The 18,528-nt window shown below is 43.8% G+C and overlaps 1 protein-coding gene across 1 annotated transcript in view; it reads left to right on the top strand.

Annotated features, from left to right (window-relative positions):
- Positions 1-17,792, top strand: part of RPRD1B (regulation of nuclear pre-mRNA domain containing 1B) — a 54,910-nt gene extending 37,118 nt beyond the window's left edge. The window contains exon 7 of the mRNA XM_075011345.1: positions 15,350-17,792. Coding sequence (XP_074867446.1) covers positions 15,350-15,499 — 150 coding nt within the window. The 3' untranslated portion in view covers positions 15,500-17,792. The remainder of the gene's footprint in view (positions 1-15,349) is intronic.
- Positions 17,793-18,528: the final 736 nt, after the last annotated feature.

An 18,528-nucleotide genomic window follows, 5' to 3' on the forward strand; every position in this document is an offset into this window, starting at 1 on the left:
TGAGAACTGCCTGGTGGTGGTGAGGCGGCCACTGTGTGCACTGCAGGGAAATGTTCCCTGCAGACACTGCCCTCCGTTCTCCCCCGCCCCATGGCACCCATTGGCTAGGAATTGCAGGGTGGGGGTGGTGCCTGCACAGAGTGCTTCCCTATAGCGTGCAGAGCTGTGCTGAGGCATCCGTGCCCCATGCCCTGGAGCTGCACCAGGTAAGTGCACCACCCCTTCCTTTCCAGGTCCTGCACGCTTGCCCCCCAGCCTGCTCCATGGCAGTTCCCTCCCACCCACTGAACCCCTCATTTTTGGACCCACCAGAGAGCCACAATCTACTAGCTCTGGGTTCCCAGAAATGCTTAACTCAGTCCTGGTGGGAAGCCATGAGCCTTGGCACCTCCCTTCCATGGGGCTGTAGTGCGAAGGGAACTGTTAATCTGTTGGGCCATGTCTGTAAAGGGCTTTTTTTCTTTCACATTTGCATGTGGCCTTGACTGTCTTTTCTGTGGGTCAGAGGCCCCCAACCCAAAAAAGGTTCCCAGCAGTCGAGTAGTATTGCATCAGATTTCAGTTCTGTTGTGCCATGGAGTACCCACTCCTGTGGGCTATGACTTTGGGCTTATACAGCATTCAGCTCAATGGGACCTTGGCCTTCTTGGTACTCCAAGGCACTCTGCTGTACAAATGTGAAGTGAAATAGTAAAAAATTTTTTTTTTTTTTTTTTGAAAACTAACTAGAGGCCTTGAAGTTATTGTCATGTAATGTTGCTGTATCTTTCAGAGATGCAAGCGCTGCTAAACTTACACCTAGCAGTGCCAATCAAGGCATGACTTGGAGAGCCACGTTAGTCTGTGTCTTCAAGACAAAAAAGCAGCCCTGTAGCATTTTAAAGAGACAAAAATGTATCAGGCGGTAAGCTGTCCTGAGGCGGCAGACCCACTTCAGCTTTGTTAGCCTTTAAAGTGCTACAGGACTGCTTTTTTGTTTTGAACCCGTAAACAATTGGACCAAAGACAAATGAATGCTAGAGGTGTGCTTGTGTCATGAGCTTTATGTGTTTAGCATGGGACTGGAACTTGGCACACAACACACTGCCCCATTTCTGCCATAAGTCTTACCGCTGCTACTGCATGAACTTTAATGCCCCATGGGCAGCAGATATCTCCCTGTGGAGCAGGGAACTCCACGGGCTGTAACAATGAGACTGTGCGCAGCATTGGACAGGTTCTGAACCTGGCAGCCTAGTGAAAAGGTGAGCAAGAGAGGTTGTTTGTGGAGCATGAAATGTTGCCAAAAACAAAAAGGCTGCTGTCTGCTCTCCTGAGGTTAGAGTGTCTGTTCGAAGGTACTATACAGTACTTTTCAAAAAGCAGTAGGCAGCAAGAGACCTACGTCTGAGATTCAGTTTTGCAGTGTGGCTCTATTAGTATTACTTTTAATAAGAGTTCTTTTGTTGCACACAATCCAACAGATGGGGGCTGGTTCCCTTTCTGCTGTATTAGCTACCTTTTTGTGGTGGGGGTGGGGAGGAGATTCACACAACCTTTTTAAAGAACTCCTCTGAATCATCTACATGTATTCAAATATTAGCTACATGTCTGTCTTCACCCCCAAGGTAGGGGAGTGATCTGTTCCTTACTACCTTACACTGGATCTGGGTGCCCTGCTGCTCTTTGAGATAAGAAGTAAGACCCCAAGGTGTGGAAGGTCACCTTCAAATGTTTTTGTAGCAACTCCAGAGGAGCTGCTTTTCAAGATAACTTATAGGCTTGATTGAACACCACCCTCCCCGCCACCCACCAAAGTCCATGCAAGTGTTTCAAATTATTCTGGTCTCTTGATCAGGCCCTAACTGTATCTAATTTCTCACTTGGTGCTCAGATGAGTTTGGATGGAAATTAAATATAACTTATGCATGCTAAATGTTTTGTTTTTCTTGCTCTCTTCCTGCTTGATCCTGCCTGCAGGTCTCCTATGCTACTGGGCTCGAGTAAATTTTTTATTACTGGGCTTGAGATGTTTCCTTATAAGGCTAACTTCTCTTTTGTATATAGCCAGGGTCTTGAGCAGACTGTCTTTGTAAAACATCAGGGTAAGTTATAACAGGGTAAGAGTTTTCTATATCAAACTTAGTAATTTTATTTGGCAGGCGAACATGCTCAGTCTTGACCATGACTCAAAAGTGTGGGGAAAAGGATTTTTTTTTTTTTTTTATGTAAAACAGTAGGGCTGCTGTCCAAAGTAGAACTACAGTAAAGCCTTTTGTGTCTGGAAGGACCAGGACCAGAAGGTTGCCGGATATTCAAATATTCTGGTTAATAGAGCGGTATGTCTAGCAATGGGTAACACTAAAAAAAAACGAGCTTAGCTATTCAGAAACAAATGTATGCAGAGTATTTTGTTTGCCAACAGTAGTATTGTACACTGTAAACGTATACTGTATTTGATGTATTTATTTATATTTCCACTATACTGTACTTATGGAAAATGAAACAAAAATTTACCTCCTGGTTAAAGTGCTGGTTATTTGAGAGAGCTAGCAGTCTATCATCCAGAAATGAGTTTACTGTAAATGCAATTTTAGAAGCTACGGACATGACAATTGATAGGGTGATGAGTTAGGTGGAATTGTGTGTACAGAAGAAAGGGAAGGCAGTAATAATACTAAACACCTTGAAATTGGAAAATCGGCAGCTGTTTGAAAAGCAGGGAATAATTAAATGGCTGGCTTTCAAAGGGCAATGAATGCTGCTTTCAAAGGGATGATCATCAGTTGGTCAAGAGGCAGTAATGTTACCTTGAAGAGGTTGATATTGAGCATACAATAACCAGAATTAAGCTCTGGGTGGAGGTCTTTTTCATCGAAATAGTAACAAAAGGGTACATGCTAAAAATGTTCAGAGACTAAGTAGTCAGTCATCTAGCAGCTGTATCTGTCAATAATCCATTTTCATGAATAATAAGCTTCTAATGGAAAATCTTATGCTCAGATACTTCAGTGTGTTCTGTCTTGAAAAGCTGTACAAACATAAGGGAGGGTTTAGCTAATAAACATGTTAAGAAAGCTTTTGATCAGTTACAGTAATTATTTTCCAGCAAAACTTCATTGTCTTTTTTGATTCAAGAACAGCATTTTTGACCATCACATTGTGACTTATTTTTAATGAGCTCTTTCTAAAAGCTCACTAAACACAAACTTGAATGGCAAACTTGAATAGCCAAGGAATGATTAATTAGACTGCTTTGTAAATACTGCACATCTTGATGCATATTCCTGATGTGCATTGGACACTTTCAATCAGCCTATTAAAATGAACACAGTACAAACATATGTTAAACTATTTAAACTCTAAATATTAGACTATTTGTACAACTTATATGGTTCTCAAATATCTGAGGGGTAGCCGTGTTAGTCTGGATCTGTAACAGCGATGAAGGGTCCTGTGGCACATTATAGACTAACAGAACTTTTCTGTTAGTCTATAAGGTGCCACAGGACCCTTCGTTGCTGGTTCTCAAATAATCATTCTTGAGCCAATGGTGCATGTTTTTAAAAACTCTTTGGATTGAGGCCTATTTTACGTTATACATTAATAAAAATGTCATGTTTAATGTAAATGTCCAAGGATCTGATTTGTAAACTAACAAAATAGAAGATATCAGAGGTAGCCATGTTGGTCCGTAGCTTCAAGAACAAAAAAGTCTTGTGGCACCTTATAGACTAACAGATATTTTGGAGCATGAGCTTTTGTGGGCAAAGACCCACTTCACCAGATGCATGAGTGGGGGTGTGTGGTTTCAGAGGGGTATTTAAAGAGTGGGGTCCCAGTCAGAGAGTGGGCCAGAGCTGTCAAGGTCTATTCAGCAAGGTGGAAATGGCCCAGTATCAACAGTACTTATCAAAAGAGTTAAAAACAAGTCAGATCAGACAGGGGTATGTGAGCCTTTTTGAGAGTCTAATGGGGAGATATTAGCACCCAGAGCAGAGAAACTGCCTTTGTAAGCTGCGAGCCACTCCCAGTCTCTGTTTAATCCATGGTTAATGGAGTCAAATTTGCAAATAAATTGCAGTTCAGAGATTTCTCTCTCCATTTGATTTTTGATTTTTTTTTTTTTTTGTTTCAGAACTGTCACCCTTAAATCTGCCACTGAGTGTCTCTCTGGAATCTAGTATCGGAGGGGTAGCCGTGTTAGTCTGGATCTGTAACAGCAACGAAGGGTCCTGTGGCACTTATAGACTAACAAAAGTTTTGAGCATGAGCTTTCGTGAGCACAGACTCGCTTCATCAGATGCTGGTCTTGGAAATCTGCAGGCCCAGTATAAATAAGCGAGAGCAAGGTTGGGGATAACAAGGTTAGCTCAGTCAGCAAGGGTGAGGCTTACTACCAGAAGTTGATCTGGAGGTGTGAACACCAAGGGAGGGGAAGCTGCTTTTGTATTTAGCCAGCCATTCACAGTCTTTGGGCCACAGACAACCTGCCAACCTGAAGCAAATCCTAACCAGCAACTATACACTGCACCACAGTCACTCTAACTCAGTGACCCATCCATGCAACAAACCTCGTTGCCAGCTCTGCCCACATATCTACACCAGCAACACCATTACAGGACCTAACCAGATCAGCCACACCATTGTGGGTTCATTCCACTGTACATCTGCCAATATAATTTATGCCATCATGTGCCAGCAGTGCCCCTCTGCTATATACATTGGACAAACTGGACAGTCTCTACGTAAAAGAATAAACGCACACAAATCAGGTATCAGAAATGGCAATATACAAAAACCCGTAGGAGAGCACTTCAGTCTTCCTGGCCACACAGTAGCAGACTTAACAGTAGCTATCCTACAGCAACAAAAATTTCAGGACCAGACTCTAAAGAAAAATTTCTGAGCTACAATTCATCTGCAAATTCGACTCCCTCAGCTCAGGCTTAAACAAAGACTGGCTTATTTATACCTGGGCCTGCAGATTTCCAAGACCAGCATCTGATGAAGTGAGTCTGTGCTCACGAAAGCTCATGCTCAAAACTTTTCTGTTAGGTTATAAGGTGCCACAGGACCCTTCATTGCTGTCTCTGGAATCTGATAATCTCCCTGGATGCTCAGTGGCACATTTTAAGGGTGACAGTTCTGAAACAAAAAAAAAATCAAAAATCAAATGGAGAGAGAAATCTCTGAGCTGCAATTTATTTGCAAATTTGACTCCATTAACCATGGATTAAACAGAGACTGGGAGTGGCTCGCAGCTTACAAAGGCAGTTTCTCTGCTCTGGGTGCTAATATCTCCCCATTAGACTCTGACAAAGGCTCACATCCCCATCTGATCTGACTTGTTTTTTTCCTCTTGATACTGGGCCATTTCCACCTTGCTGAATAGACCTTGTCAGCTCTGGCCCTCCCTCTTCCTGGGACCCCACTCTTTAAATACCCCTCTGAAACCCCCCCCCCCACTCATGCATCTGACGAAGCAGGTCTTTGCCCATGAAAGCTTATGCTCCAAAATATGTTAGTCTATAAGGTGCCGCAAGACTTCTTGTTGTTCTCAAAATAGAAGATGTATTCTCAGCTCAGACCGCAGCTGTCCCTCCGTTCATTCTTGCACTGTCCCATCTGGTTGGATTGGGAGGAGTTAAAGTGGCAGTGGGACAGGGGCGTGGGGGATGGGGAGTTGGCACTTTGTTTTAACTATGTGTTTCAGGCATTCGGAACAAACTGCAGGGTCAACGCCATTTAAACTTGCTGATCCCTTTTTCAGTGCTGCAACTTTCCACCTTCTCTTGCATCACAATAAGTAATGTCCTTTAATCTGCAACATCAAGCAGAAGGTGTTTGTATATGTGACATGCTACAACAGAGGGGCTTGAGATCAGTAGCTCGGGAAACAGGTTCTCCAGTTCACCTATTAAATCATGCTAACAGTAAAATAAACACACTTGATAGCGAAAGCATGAGAATGGCCGTATTGTGTCAGACCAAAAGTCCTCCTAGCCTAGTATCCTATGATCCAACAGTGCCAGTGCCAGGTCCCTCAGAGGCAATCAGTGGAAGAGGTAGTCATGACATGATCCCCATGCCATCCTCTGTTCTTAGCTTCTGGCAAACAGAGCTTAGGGACAGTGTCCCTGCCCAGACTGGGTGTTCTTGAATTTATTCAGTGGGTGGTTTTTTTTTTTTTATCCTCTTTATTATCTTGGCTTTTGCAGCATCCTCTGGCAAAGAGTTCCACAAATTGACTGTTGTGTGAAGAAACACTTCCTTTTCTTCACTTTAAACCTGCTGCCTATTACTTTCATTTTCTGACTTCCAGCTCTTGTGTTATGAAGCATTAAAAAACATGTCCCTATTTACTTTCTTCACAACAGTCAAGACTTTCTAGACTTCTGTCACATCCCTCCTTTACTTCTCTCTTTTTTTTAAAAAAAAAAAAAAAAAAAAAAAAAAAGATGAAAAGTCCCAGTTTTGTTTTATTTCTCTTCTCTTCATCTGGCAGCCATTCCATGCCCCTCATCATTTTTGTTTTTCTTTGTCTTAATCTTTCTAATACCTCTTTTTGAGATTTGGGTGACCGCATCTGCATGCAGTTTTCAAAATGTGGGCATACCATGAATTGATATAGTGGCAATATGATATTTTCTGTTTTTTCTTTCCTTTCTAAAAGATTCCCAGCATTGTTAGCTTTTTTGATTGCTGCAAGAGTGGATGTTAACCGTAGCGACTCCAAGGTTTGTCTTGAGTGATTGCTGCAATTGCGTACAGGGATCTCCTATGACTTGAAATTGAGCCAGAAGTTACCTGCATAATATCCATACTAAAATGTTGTCTGTGCTATGAAAAGGTTTGCAATTCCCTATGCTACAGCACACTAGGGAGCATAAAGATCAGGAACAGCCTTCACTCTGAATTTCCTGTCTGTCAATTTACTGGTCAAATGTTTTTCTTAAGTGAACGTTTCACCTGTCAGATCCCATGCACTTAGTGGTGTTACATTTTGCTTTTGGACTGGTTCATAAACAAATTAATTCTTTTGCCACTGAGCAGTTACTTGTAACTTTTATTCTGCAAGTGAACACTCAGAAGGGCACTCCTGATGCACAGTGCCAGTTTTTCCAACGTTCTCTTCGAAGCCTAGCTACAGCATATATTGAGTCCGTTCTCGTTGCTATGACCTTAAAAGGCAAATACCATTCATTGCTGTTGGTCTTAATGAATCCCTCTTTTGCGGCATGGCAGTCAGTGATGTGCAGACCCAGACCGCAGAAAGCAGCAGTTTCTTTTTAAGGCTATTTCAAGACTTGAAGTTTTTTGGAGATCGGACTGTCTAAAGCAGGAACCTTCAGGGTATATTTTCAAAGCATGCCGCAGCAGGGCAGCTAATTTGAGACTAGCATATTTTTCATAGAAGCTTGTCCTGGAGTGCTTCCCAGTAGGATGCCTGCACAATTAAATATGGAATAGCTAATACCGCCATCCTTCAGCAGGTTTATGTGCCACTGCTTATGTCTGCCACTGCCTGAAGAAAACAGTCCCTCTTCGGCTCCCCTTTCTCTTCTTCATGCTGGCGTCCAAGTCTCTAGCGTCTCTAAGTGGAACGTTCTGGTTTTTGTGTGACTTTATGTGCTGCTTTGGCAGTTAGTCACTCCTTGTAATGCGTTATTTTAAGACTTGTGCGTGACCTGCTAGTGAACCTTGTCCTTGGCTGAAGTCCCTCAGCGTATACTTAGTGTTCCAGCAGTCTTTGCCAATGTGACTTGGGCTGATGTTCTCCTACATGAAGCCCTGTCTGAAGGAGGCAGGTCCTTGTGCTGGTGATCAGATCCCTCCAATTAACATGATGTCGTGCCTTCCTGAGGTACTTTTTTACCTTCAGTCATCTAGCAAAGCTTTGGGGGTGCCTAAGTCTCTCCTCAGCCTGCAGTGTGTCTCATGGCTCTGATCTGTTTCCAGGTCTCCTCCTGCAAGCTCTCCAGGGCAGGAACAGTGGTGTGAGGTGTGTTTAGTGCCCAGAATGGTGGCATTCTAGGCCTCTGCAGTGCTGCTTCAATAATACTGGCTCCCTTTAACCTGCAGACAAAAATTGTGCTAGAGATTGTATCTGGCTGGGGAGACCTGAATTATTTTGCTGTTGATGTATGTTCAGAATCCAGTTCCTTTTCAGGTAGGAGAGGTTGGCCCCATGGAGCTGAGTGTTGCAGGGTGAACAAGAGTGTAAGGATGCACTTAATGTTTCCCATCACGTATTTAAATGTTTGAAGCTGTGCAACGTGCATTTGGTAACAGAGCCATGTCAGCCCTTAGAACAGGGATGGGCCATAATTTTTCAATCAGCCAGGGGCAGGGCAGTCCCAAGAATTTTATAAGTGGACAGGGACTGCACTTTTCACTATGTTAATGGAGGGGGTGCCAGGTCTGGGGGGTAGTTTTGGGTACAGAAGGGAGATCTGCGCAGGTGGTTGGGATGCAGGTTCTGGGCAGGAGTTTGGGTGCAGGATGGAGTACAGCCCTGGGGTGAGAGTGCAGAAGGGTTGGATGCAGGGGAGGGGAGCTGGGGTGTGAAAGGTTGTGGGATGCTAGCTCTTGCCAGGAATCACCCACCACAGACAGCTCCCAGCTGGTGGCCTAGCAGGATCCTGGGGCAGGTTCCCTGGCTGCTGTGGTCCCACACACCACTCAAAGCTTCCAGCTGCTGAGGCCAGCATGTGAGGGTATCTGTGCAGCACACCACTAGGAGGTTGGGGGCAGCAGGTCTCTGCGTGCTCCCCGCCCCTGCAGGCATTGCCCTTGCAGCTTCAGTTGGCTGGTTTCCAGCCATTGGGAGGCTCTGAGGATGATGGCACGTGCAAGGGCACCCCAAAGGGGCATGCATCGTGCAGACACCCATGCTGGCCGCATTGAGTAGCGTGTGTGGCTGCGGCAGCCAGGGAGCCTGCCTGAGGATCCTGCTGAGCTGTGACAAACTGGATCTGACCCTGAGGGTGTATTTTGCCTACCCCTTCCATAGCAGGAATTCAGTCTTGATGTGCACGCTTGTCTGCAGCACCAACGTTCAGGCAAACACGCTTCCCCACAACATTTGCAAATGTGCTATTAAGGTGGAACTGTTTTCTCTCAAGACTTGAGGCATTCCAACTATTTACAGTCCTGAGAACCCTTCTAGCAAGGGCCAAGATGAGCTTGTTATGGATTTCAAGTTACTCCAATTCGAACTGTCTTTATCTTCCTCACTAATATTGTGGCGCTGTCTTCCTGACTCTCGTCTAGTCCTGCACCTGAAAAGGTGGTCAGAAATCATTTGCAAGATTGGATTGAGTTCTCTTGCATACAGTTCCTTATTCCTCCAGTGGTACTTGCCACCATTCTGTATCACCTATTTGGTTTTGCTAGCTACTGTACTGCTTCACTTGTCTCCTGCCTGTTGTGAGTGTGTGGTTGCCATACTTGGTGTATGTGTATGCGGACTTCTGCACTCTGTACTGCGGTTTTCAGGCAGCAGCTTCTTTGCAGAGAGCTATCTGTAGGTGCAGCAGCATCCACCTCCTGTCTGAGCAGATAAAGTGCAGTACACCCCTTTGCTGTCAATATTCTAGGTACATGAGAAGTCATGCTCTGCCCCTTTCTTACAGCATGGTGATCATTTAACTTGCCATGTTAAGCAGAGCATGCAGCTCACCATCACTCGAGGTGGAATGATACAACATACAGTAAGCCTTGGACTTGGAACGGCTGAGATTTAAGGGGGAGAGGGGAGGCGCACGACTCAACCCCCTGCATTGGTTGCCTTACTGTCTCCCATTCTATGTAGAAAGGCAGTAACAATGAGAACAGCGGTGCCCGATAGGAATTCAAAGATCGCCATGCTTGTGGTGGTCATGTTTCCATATTCGCCACATCCCACCACCCTAAATAAATGCCCTCCCTATCCCCAGCCCCCCTCCTGCATTTGTGTGCTCAATGCTGGAGACTCACCAGAGCTGCCAGGGCCACTGCACGCTTTTGCCACCAAGCGGCGAGGCTGTGTGCAGAGCGGGTGGATGACACTCCCTGCACGCAGCTGTCAGGAGGAGCTGCGTTTAAAGGCTCCAAGAGCCGTATTCACCACAATGGGGTGTCCTGTTCACCTGGTGAATGGTGACATACTGGACACCACTGAACCAGAAGCACAAGTACTTTGATAAACGTTCCCCTAGAGAGCTTTCTTGCCCCTTCGTTTTTCTTCCCATCTCTTGTTCTCTTTCGTGCTTTCAACTTCAGACCACATTTGTGTACTTTTTCCCTCTTCCTCTGTTATGCGTTGTGTTCCCTACCCCATCAACTCTCTTGCCTCCTTTTCCCCATTTGAAGCCTCTACACCACATTTGTCCCTTTTTTCAAACCCTTCCTTCCCAGTTATCTTTCTTTGGCTTCCAGTTCTGGCCGCATGCATGCTGGCCGGGCGTGGGGCACTAGTCCAGTGGGTCAGTCTCTCAGCTTCCTTGGCGCTTGTGCTCCTGTGCGGGTTCCAGTGACAGAGAGCCTCCAGCCCAAATAAGTAGCCTTTGGCCAGCAGTGTTCACTCTCTACAGATGTCTGTGCACCCAGGACTTGGAAGTTGCAGCTGGGGTCTGAAGCCTAGGGAGGAGGATGGGCTTCAGAGCCTGGGCCACACTTGTACAGCTATTTCTAGGGCATGTCTGTACTTACACAAAGATTACTTTTGGGGTTCAGTTTAGTGCAGCTAGTAAGGACGTACCAAATCGAACGTTGAGAGTGACCCCGTCAAGTTAAGGAAAGTCAACGGGAGTTTCTCCCATCAACCTCCCACAGTGGAGCTGTACCAGAAAGTAGACATAAGATACGTCTACTCCATCTGCGAGAATTGCTTAAATCAAATGTCTTTTATAGGGTTGACCTGGCCTTATAGTGCTAGCATGAGCCCTGCTAGACCAAAGCTGTTGACCTGGACTGGGGGGCTCACTCTGGGGGCTGTTTAGATGTAGCTTTAGAGTAGCAGCAGCTCAGGAAATAATTGAAAAGCTGGTATTCACCGGTACATCCAGATGACAAATTGAGTCCTGGGATTGTGGAAGTGTTTCCCAAAAAGCAATATTAGCTCTGTCCTTTGCTTCCTATCAATGCCTCCACACCCCCTTAAACTGAAGTGCGTTTTCTCCTGAGCTGCTGCTGTTCCTTAGCTGCTGAAGCTGCATACCAACTGTATATGGAGCACCAAAGCCTGGAATTTGAATTCCAGCCTTCCAATCTGTTATCCTGTGCACATTCATGTAGCTGTTTAGGATGTGATCTGTTACTCCCTCAGTCCAGGGAATCTACGTAGATTTGAAATAGAATGTTAAATGAAATCTGTCTCTCTACTGGAAATTTACAATGTACATTTAAACAGCCACTTCAAGTGCTGGAATATTTGCATCATTGCAATCAGCTCAGTTCTCTATTCCAGTGCAAAGCAATAAACAGATAAGAATGCAAACCCATCATTCGTGTTCATGTAGGCAGTATTTCGCTTTGGTATTTGTGGAAGGTGGAGAAGAATTTCTATCGTTGTAAGGACTAAATGAGGCTTTGGATTCAGATTAAAGTTGTAAACTCTTTAGAAGGCAGACTCACTATTAAATGTTCAGTTTTTTTCCTTCAAAGGTAAAATATTCAGTGATAAACAGTTCTGTTCATACTACTAAACAAGAAATCAGAAGTAACTGAGTATTGTAGTTGACTATATAGTTTTTACCTCAGTCATTTTCTCAGTTTTACCCCACATCTCAGAAATGAGAAGAAATAACAGGATCAGCGATGAGGTAGAAAGGTGCCTGAAATGCAGTTTAAAATTGACATTCTATGGGGATGGATCTCCATGTAACTATTTAATATTTGTCTTTGTGCCATTTGTGTGCAGGCCAAGTGCTCTGACAAGAATCATGTTACAAAATGAATGGGTTAAATCTTAACTGAGTTTTTGAATTGGATCATTCTCTTGTATTTGGGTGTGAATGGGTTTAGTCTGTTTTTGTCAGTCTCTAAAAATCATTGCTAGGCAGGATAATGTGGTAGGTCTGCGACTGTTGGGCTTCTGACAGACCCCTTTTTCCCCTACCCCTCGACTTCCCATAAGCAAGCGTCAGGTCATCTTCAGGCTGTGGGACTCACGGATGACTTCCCTGTTACTCTAAAATACTCATTTACTGCACTACTGAGTTCATAGTCCTGGTTGCTGGCTCTTGGAGGAAGACCTTTCAGATTTGCTCTTGAGTGCCTGTTCCTTCTATATACTGCTTTTTCTCCTGTTGACATTTCTGAAGTTAGCAGCGATTATGCTGATAGTCTCCAGCTCTGACCCTCTGATTCTTCACTCACATTTAGTGATTATGTGCCTAGTTCTGAATCCCTGCTGCAATATAATGCTATAACTGTAATGTTTAATAATCAGCTGCCTAATATGTGATAAGTGCTAATAACGCAAATTGTCTGGAGGATGATAATGATTTCTCTTATACTTGGCTACTTTGATAGTCCCACAAGGGAGTATCTACATAGACTGTTCACATGTTTTAAGAATAACATTGTGGAGTAAAGACTATTGTTGTAGTTTGAGCTGGGAAGTGATGGGCTTGCCTTCCACATACCTGTAAGCTTTGTAGGGATTGATCTCATTTTTCTCTGGGAGGACATTCTGACCTTCAGCAAATAACTAATTACTAATAATTTTAATCCCTTCAGCCATAAATGAGGTGGGACATGGTTTCTGTAAACCTACCATCATTCTACAGCTGGTTAAAAAGGTGACCAGACCAGACTTCAACATGGAAATCACGCAACAGATAGTAAAATATCAGAGCCATAATTTTTGTTTGGCATCTTATTATCCCTTGTAAGAGTAATAGCAGACAGAGGGCTAAGCAGATCTGTTATCTCATGGCTGCATTCTACATATGGTCAGATCCCTGTGCTGCCTCGGTCTTCCAGAAAGATGGCAAATGGGTATCTGAGGCTAGATGGAACAGGAATTCCTGTATCAGAATAGGGCTATGTCTACACGTGCCCCAAACTTCGAAATGGCCATGCAAATGGCCATTTCGAAGTTTACTAATGAAGCGCTGAAATGCATATTCAGCGCATCATTAGCATGCGGGCGGCAGCGGCGCTTCGAAATTGACGAGCCTTGCCGCCGCGCGGCGCGTCCAGACGGGGCTCCTTTTCGAAAGGACGTCACCTTCTTCGAAGTCCCCTTATTCCCATGAGCTCATGGGAATAAGGGGACTTCGAAGTAGGCGGGGCCCTTTCGAAAAGGAGCCCCGTCTGGACGCGCCGCGCAGCGGCAAGGCTCGTCAATTTCGAAGCGCCGCTGCCGCCCGCATGCTAATGACGCGCTGAATATGCATTTCAGCGCTTCATTAGTAAACTTCGAAATGGCCATTTGCATGGCCATTTCGAAGTTTGGGGCACGTGTAGACACAGCCTAGGAGGCAAATGTGGCTGTTTTTATGAGGAATGGAAGCTATAAGCGGTCCGTGTGTATTATGGACTGAATAGGGGTGAGGGTATAAGTCTCAGAGGAAATCCAGATTCTCAGTTTGCATTTTTAGACAAAGTTGAAAGAAAGTGACTTCCGCACTGACCTCTGTAGCACCTGATGAGTGGCCCACTTAGCTGCCAGTAAGAATCACTTTCTTACCACTGCAGGGGCCTGGGGCAATAATCTGTTCTCTTGGTTAGCTCATTTTGGTTGTTGAGGTTAGCATGCAAAATGCTGTCCTTGCCTTTGATATTCAGAAGGTCAGACAAGAAGATCTAACTGTGTGATACAGCTAGGGGATGCTACCCCAGCTCAGAAGGAGCAGAATTAATGGCTCTGGAATGTTAAAGCTTGTGGCATTCCTGTCAGTCGCATGCTGGGAGCATGGACCCAGGTGATGGGGAATGATTCTGATTCCGTGAATGACTGGACTGTCCGTAATTATCATTGAGGCAAGGTGAGAGAGGTAATACCTGTTATATCCACTTCTGAGTGGAGACAGAGAGCAGCTTTCAAGCCACATAGCTCTCAGTCAGGTGTGGGAAAGGTACTCTGAGCATCACAGCTTTAAATACAAGGTGCAAGAGAGAAGTTGTATGGATGTGAGACATGCATAACAACAAAAGATTCTAAGAAAAGGATGTTGGCGTTCCAGAGGAGTTCTTTATAGAAAGACCCTGAGAACAGCATGGATGCAGAGGTCAGCAACAAGAAATTCTACCGGAAAGTACGGCTGAAAGTATGACCTTCTGCAGTAGGTTCTCAACAGAAGTTAAAGCTATTTGGGCATATCTGCAGAATGAATGAGGAACAAAATTCAAGGTCCTGTTTGTCATAATGGGCAGTTTGAATAGCAGAGGCAGACCCCAGCGAGAATAGGTAGATTGGTGTGGAGCTAGTCTACAGAAACTAAGCCACTCCGCATTAGACAGGGAAGGATGGAAGGAAATAGTGAGGGAGGCATTGGATACTAACAGGCGCTGAGCCCACGGTTGTTGATGAAGAGACGAGTTTGGCATAAGTAGTTAGAACATATTCTAAGGGATCATTCAAGGTGGTGATAATATCTCTGCAGTCATGAGAACAAAAGGCCACACTGGGTCAGAGCAAAGGTCTATCTAGTCCAATATCCTGTCATCTGACAGTGGTCAGTGCCAGGTTCCCCAGAGGGAATGAGCAGGGCAGGTAGTCATTGAGTGATCCATTTCCTGTCAATTCCCAGTTTCTGACAGCAGCTAGGAAAACCATCCCTGTCCACATGGAGCTAGCCTTCATTAATTTACCTAGTTCTCTTCTGAACCCTGTTCTGGTATGGCTATGGTCTGAGGAAGTGGGTCTGTCTCGCGAAAGCTCATCACCTAATCAATTATTTTGTTAGTCTTTAAAGTGCTACTGGACTGCTTTTCTGTTTTGATAGTATGTAGACTAGCACAGCTTTCTTTCTGTTACTTTTCTAAACCCTGTTATAGTCTTGACTTCACAACATCCTCTGGCTGAATTCCATAAGTTGACTGTGCATTGTGTGAAGAAATACTTCATTTTTACTGGTCTCTTAAATCTGCTGCCTATTAATTTCATTTGGTGACCCCCTTGTTCTTGTGTTATGAGATATAGGACATAAAGGGGGCTAGTCAGTTACAGAGTTTTGTAATAACCCTTAAATCCAGCAATGAACTTGCCCACTTTGCCTCATATCCTGGAACAGACCATGGTTACAACAACACTGTAATTATTGTCCTCAGAGTTAATTGGTATTCTCCAGGAAACCACCACCTAGCAAACTTGCACAGTACACACTGAACATGTTTAAAATTTTTCTAATCTTGTTCCCTTGTCTCTTCCCTTCAGGAGTATAAACAGAAGCTTGCTCGGGTAACCCAGGTCCGCAAGGAGCTGAAATCTCACATCCAGAGCCTTCCAGATCTGTCACTGCTGCCCAACGTTACAGGAGGCTTAGCACCTTTGCCATCTGCTGGTGATCTGTTTTCAACTGACTAGGACTAATGGTGCCCACATTTGCTAATTTCCCCTTAGTACCAGCAGAAGTAAGAAAACTCTCGTGTTGACTGGAACTCCAGTCTTCCAATGATCTCCCATAGGAATGAACATACAGACCCTACTTCCAACCTACCAGCGACACATGGGCTGTCTCTGTGTAGAGTGCCTCTTGTTGAGGGGAAGCTCGAGAGCAGGTGTATCCGTGCTCTGAAAGGAGTGGGTATAGAGTCCATATATATTTTGGGGGGGGCGGGGGGAGAGACTTTTCTCACATTTTCTGTACTCAGATTAGTTTCCGTTTGCTCTTAGCACTTGTTACTCCCACAGAAGTTATAGGAATCATGTACATATACCTTGAAAGTTTTCAGAGATGTTTTCCGTGATAAAAGTGTCTATTTCTGAATCAGTTTTTTCTGTGTTAGTTGGTTTTCTGAAGTTCAAATCCATAAGCAGTAGAGTGGCTAATGGGCTTTCTGTAGGGAGTATGCATGTACCATACTGGGATGGCGGGGTCGGGGGACTGTTCACAGAGCAACAGCACAGCTAACCTGTAGTTGGTCTCTTACTGTTGGAGCCATGACCTTAAGGTGGTTTGTATTTGGTATGGTGCATATGTTCATACACTGAGACTCTCAGAATGGACAATAGACAAGAACAACTCATTGAGCTATGAAGAACTGGTTGTTTAGGCATGAGGTAGAAGTGAGTGTTACTCCAATTCCCTTTTATTGTATTTATACCATATCGCCCTCTATTAGGTAAATGTAAATGCTACAGGAGCTTAGCTGGCCAAGAGGTTGGAGTGGTGGGATAAAACTAGTGATATCTCAGATAGGTGCTGTGTAACTTTTGAAAATGGCTACATTCATATTTTGTCTCATTGGGTTAAATAAGTAAATTTATTTAACAGACTGAAGCTAAATGTAGTACCAGTATTTTATTTACATAGTGCATCAATATATAGAGGTCTGTATATGTATACACATTCTGTAGGCCAAACATCAATATACATGTGCATGTGTATATTTTTGTATTTCACATGAATGTGAATTAATTTTTACTGGAAAGAATTGAAAAAATAGCAGTCTAATTCCAGTATTATGCTAGCTAAAGTTATAACCACCCCATGGATGTAATTAGGTTTATATTTTTGTATATTGGTTCTAGCAAGCTAGCCTGCCTGCTCATCACCAGCCATTCCAGTTTGACCATTTTGTTTAAATTTAAACACTTTTTATTAAACCTTCACAACCTCCTGGAAACACTTGATCAGACAGCTGTATAGGCTCCATAATACAGAGGCTAAAACCAGTAAGACAGAGTGCTGTTTTATGCCTTTGTGGTCTTGAGCTGCCCTTTTCAAAGGCGGAGGAAATCTACAGGAATATGAAGCTTGTTCTGTGTGCTCATAACTTATGTTACAGGGAATTTAATAGTTTATTCCATGAAACAGGTGACGGAATAAACTAGCGTTTCTGGTCATGTAGTTTGTGAAAAGTTCATGCACTTCATTTTGGCCCTTTATTTTTGTCACCCTGCTGCCCAGCTGTGGAGTCTGCTTCCCTCTTCTTGTAGAGGAGAATTCCCAAGGGCAGAGCAACACTTTCCAATGAATGGATGTGACTGGACAGCCCTTTATCTGAATATTTGTTTGGACCATGAAGTGCTGTAACACTCTCTGCTTTTGCACAAAAAAAAAAAAAAAAAAAGAGAGAAACCACCAGACCCAAGCATAAACCAAAAGATGAATTTCTAGCCTATCACAGCTCAGTGGAGTTAACACCATGCAGTAGTTTTTATTTAACCAGTAACTACTCTTGACCGACCAGTGATTGCATAACCATTACAGGACAAAGGAAGCAAAACTGTCAGAAATTATACAGACAAATGAGTATTAGCTGCTCAGATTGCTATTTTGGATGAATTTTCTGTGAGAAAGCTGTATGTTTTTTTTTTTTAAATTGAAATGCTTTGATTTTTTTCCCCAAAAAGTAAGTGTGTGTGTGTGTGTGTGTGTGTGTACTTCATTTTGCTTAATTTAAATAGTCTTGTGGTTTTTAATGTTGTTGGAGAGGGTGCAGGAGGGCAGGGACAAAAAGATGCCTGTGAACTCTGTGCATCTTCCTTGAATTTCCCCTGAAGCATCTGTTTAACAAAAGTTTAAAAAAGCTTAAATCTGTATATGAATTGATTTAGGAATTAATTTAGAAGTATAGGCTGCCATTTGTGGTGGCAGTATATTCTGAAATGTCTCAGATATCTATTTTTGAATAAAGAGGGTGTTGTTGACTGATATCGGGTTTATTTTATTGAGCTCCCATTTTGCACTAGCACACCTGCAGGCTTTGCTTTGTTTAAAGAGGTGAGATCAATGTGCAGTGGCTACCAGGTGACTGCACTTTTAGGAGCAGCTGTGAAGTATCATTTCAAATTGACAGTTGCCCTTTAACTGCTTACAGGCCACACTTTGTGTATGGTGGTCTTAGATCCCCATCACACCACCAACCCTCTACTCCACTGGCTCCTTCCGCTCAGAGGTCCACGAGGTTTGAGAGAGAGGGTCAGTAACAAGTCTGAGTCTCAACTAACAAAACAACAAGGAGTCTGGGTGGTGCTTGAAAGACCATTTGTTAGTCTGTTAAGTGTCCTTGGACGACGACTTTTAGTTAATGACAAATAATCTCAGTTGTACTGGGAAACATGTAAATAGCTGTGCTGTAACTAAAATATTTTGTCACAATCTGTGATTAGAACAGGGTTTGTGATGTTAGCTCAAGAAGGTGATGTAAAAAAGAAAATACAGAAGCTGGGTTACTGGTTCTTGAGTAATTTTGATGTGTGTGATCTGTTTATGTCCAAGCTTTTCAGCCTAGTTAGTGTCCCGAGTTTAGAGAGGACTTCAAACAAATTTAATTGGTGAGGGGCACACCTACCTTGCAGGTAAGGTTGGAGAGTAGCCATAAACATTCTCCCACCTCAGATTTTTATAACAGTTTGAGAAGTGCTGTCATTTTGGGGCATATTTAAAA

The sequence above is a fragment of the Carettochelys insculpta genome, chromosome 17, assembly GCF_033958435.1.
Source record: "Carettochelys insculpta isolate YL-2023 chromosome 17, ASM3395843v1, whole genome shotgun sequence".
NCBI lineage: Eukaryota > Metazoa > Chordata > Testudines > Carettochelyidae > Carettochelys > Carettochelys insculpta.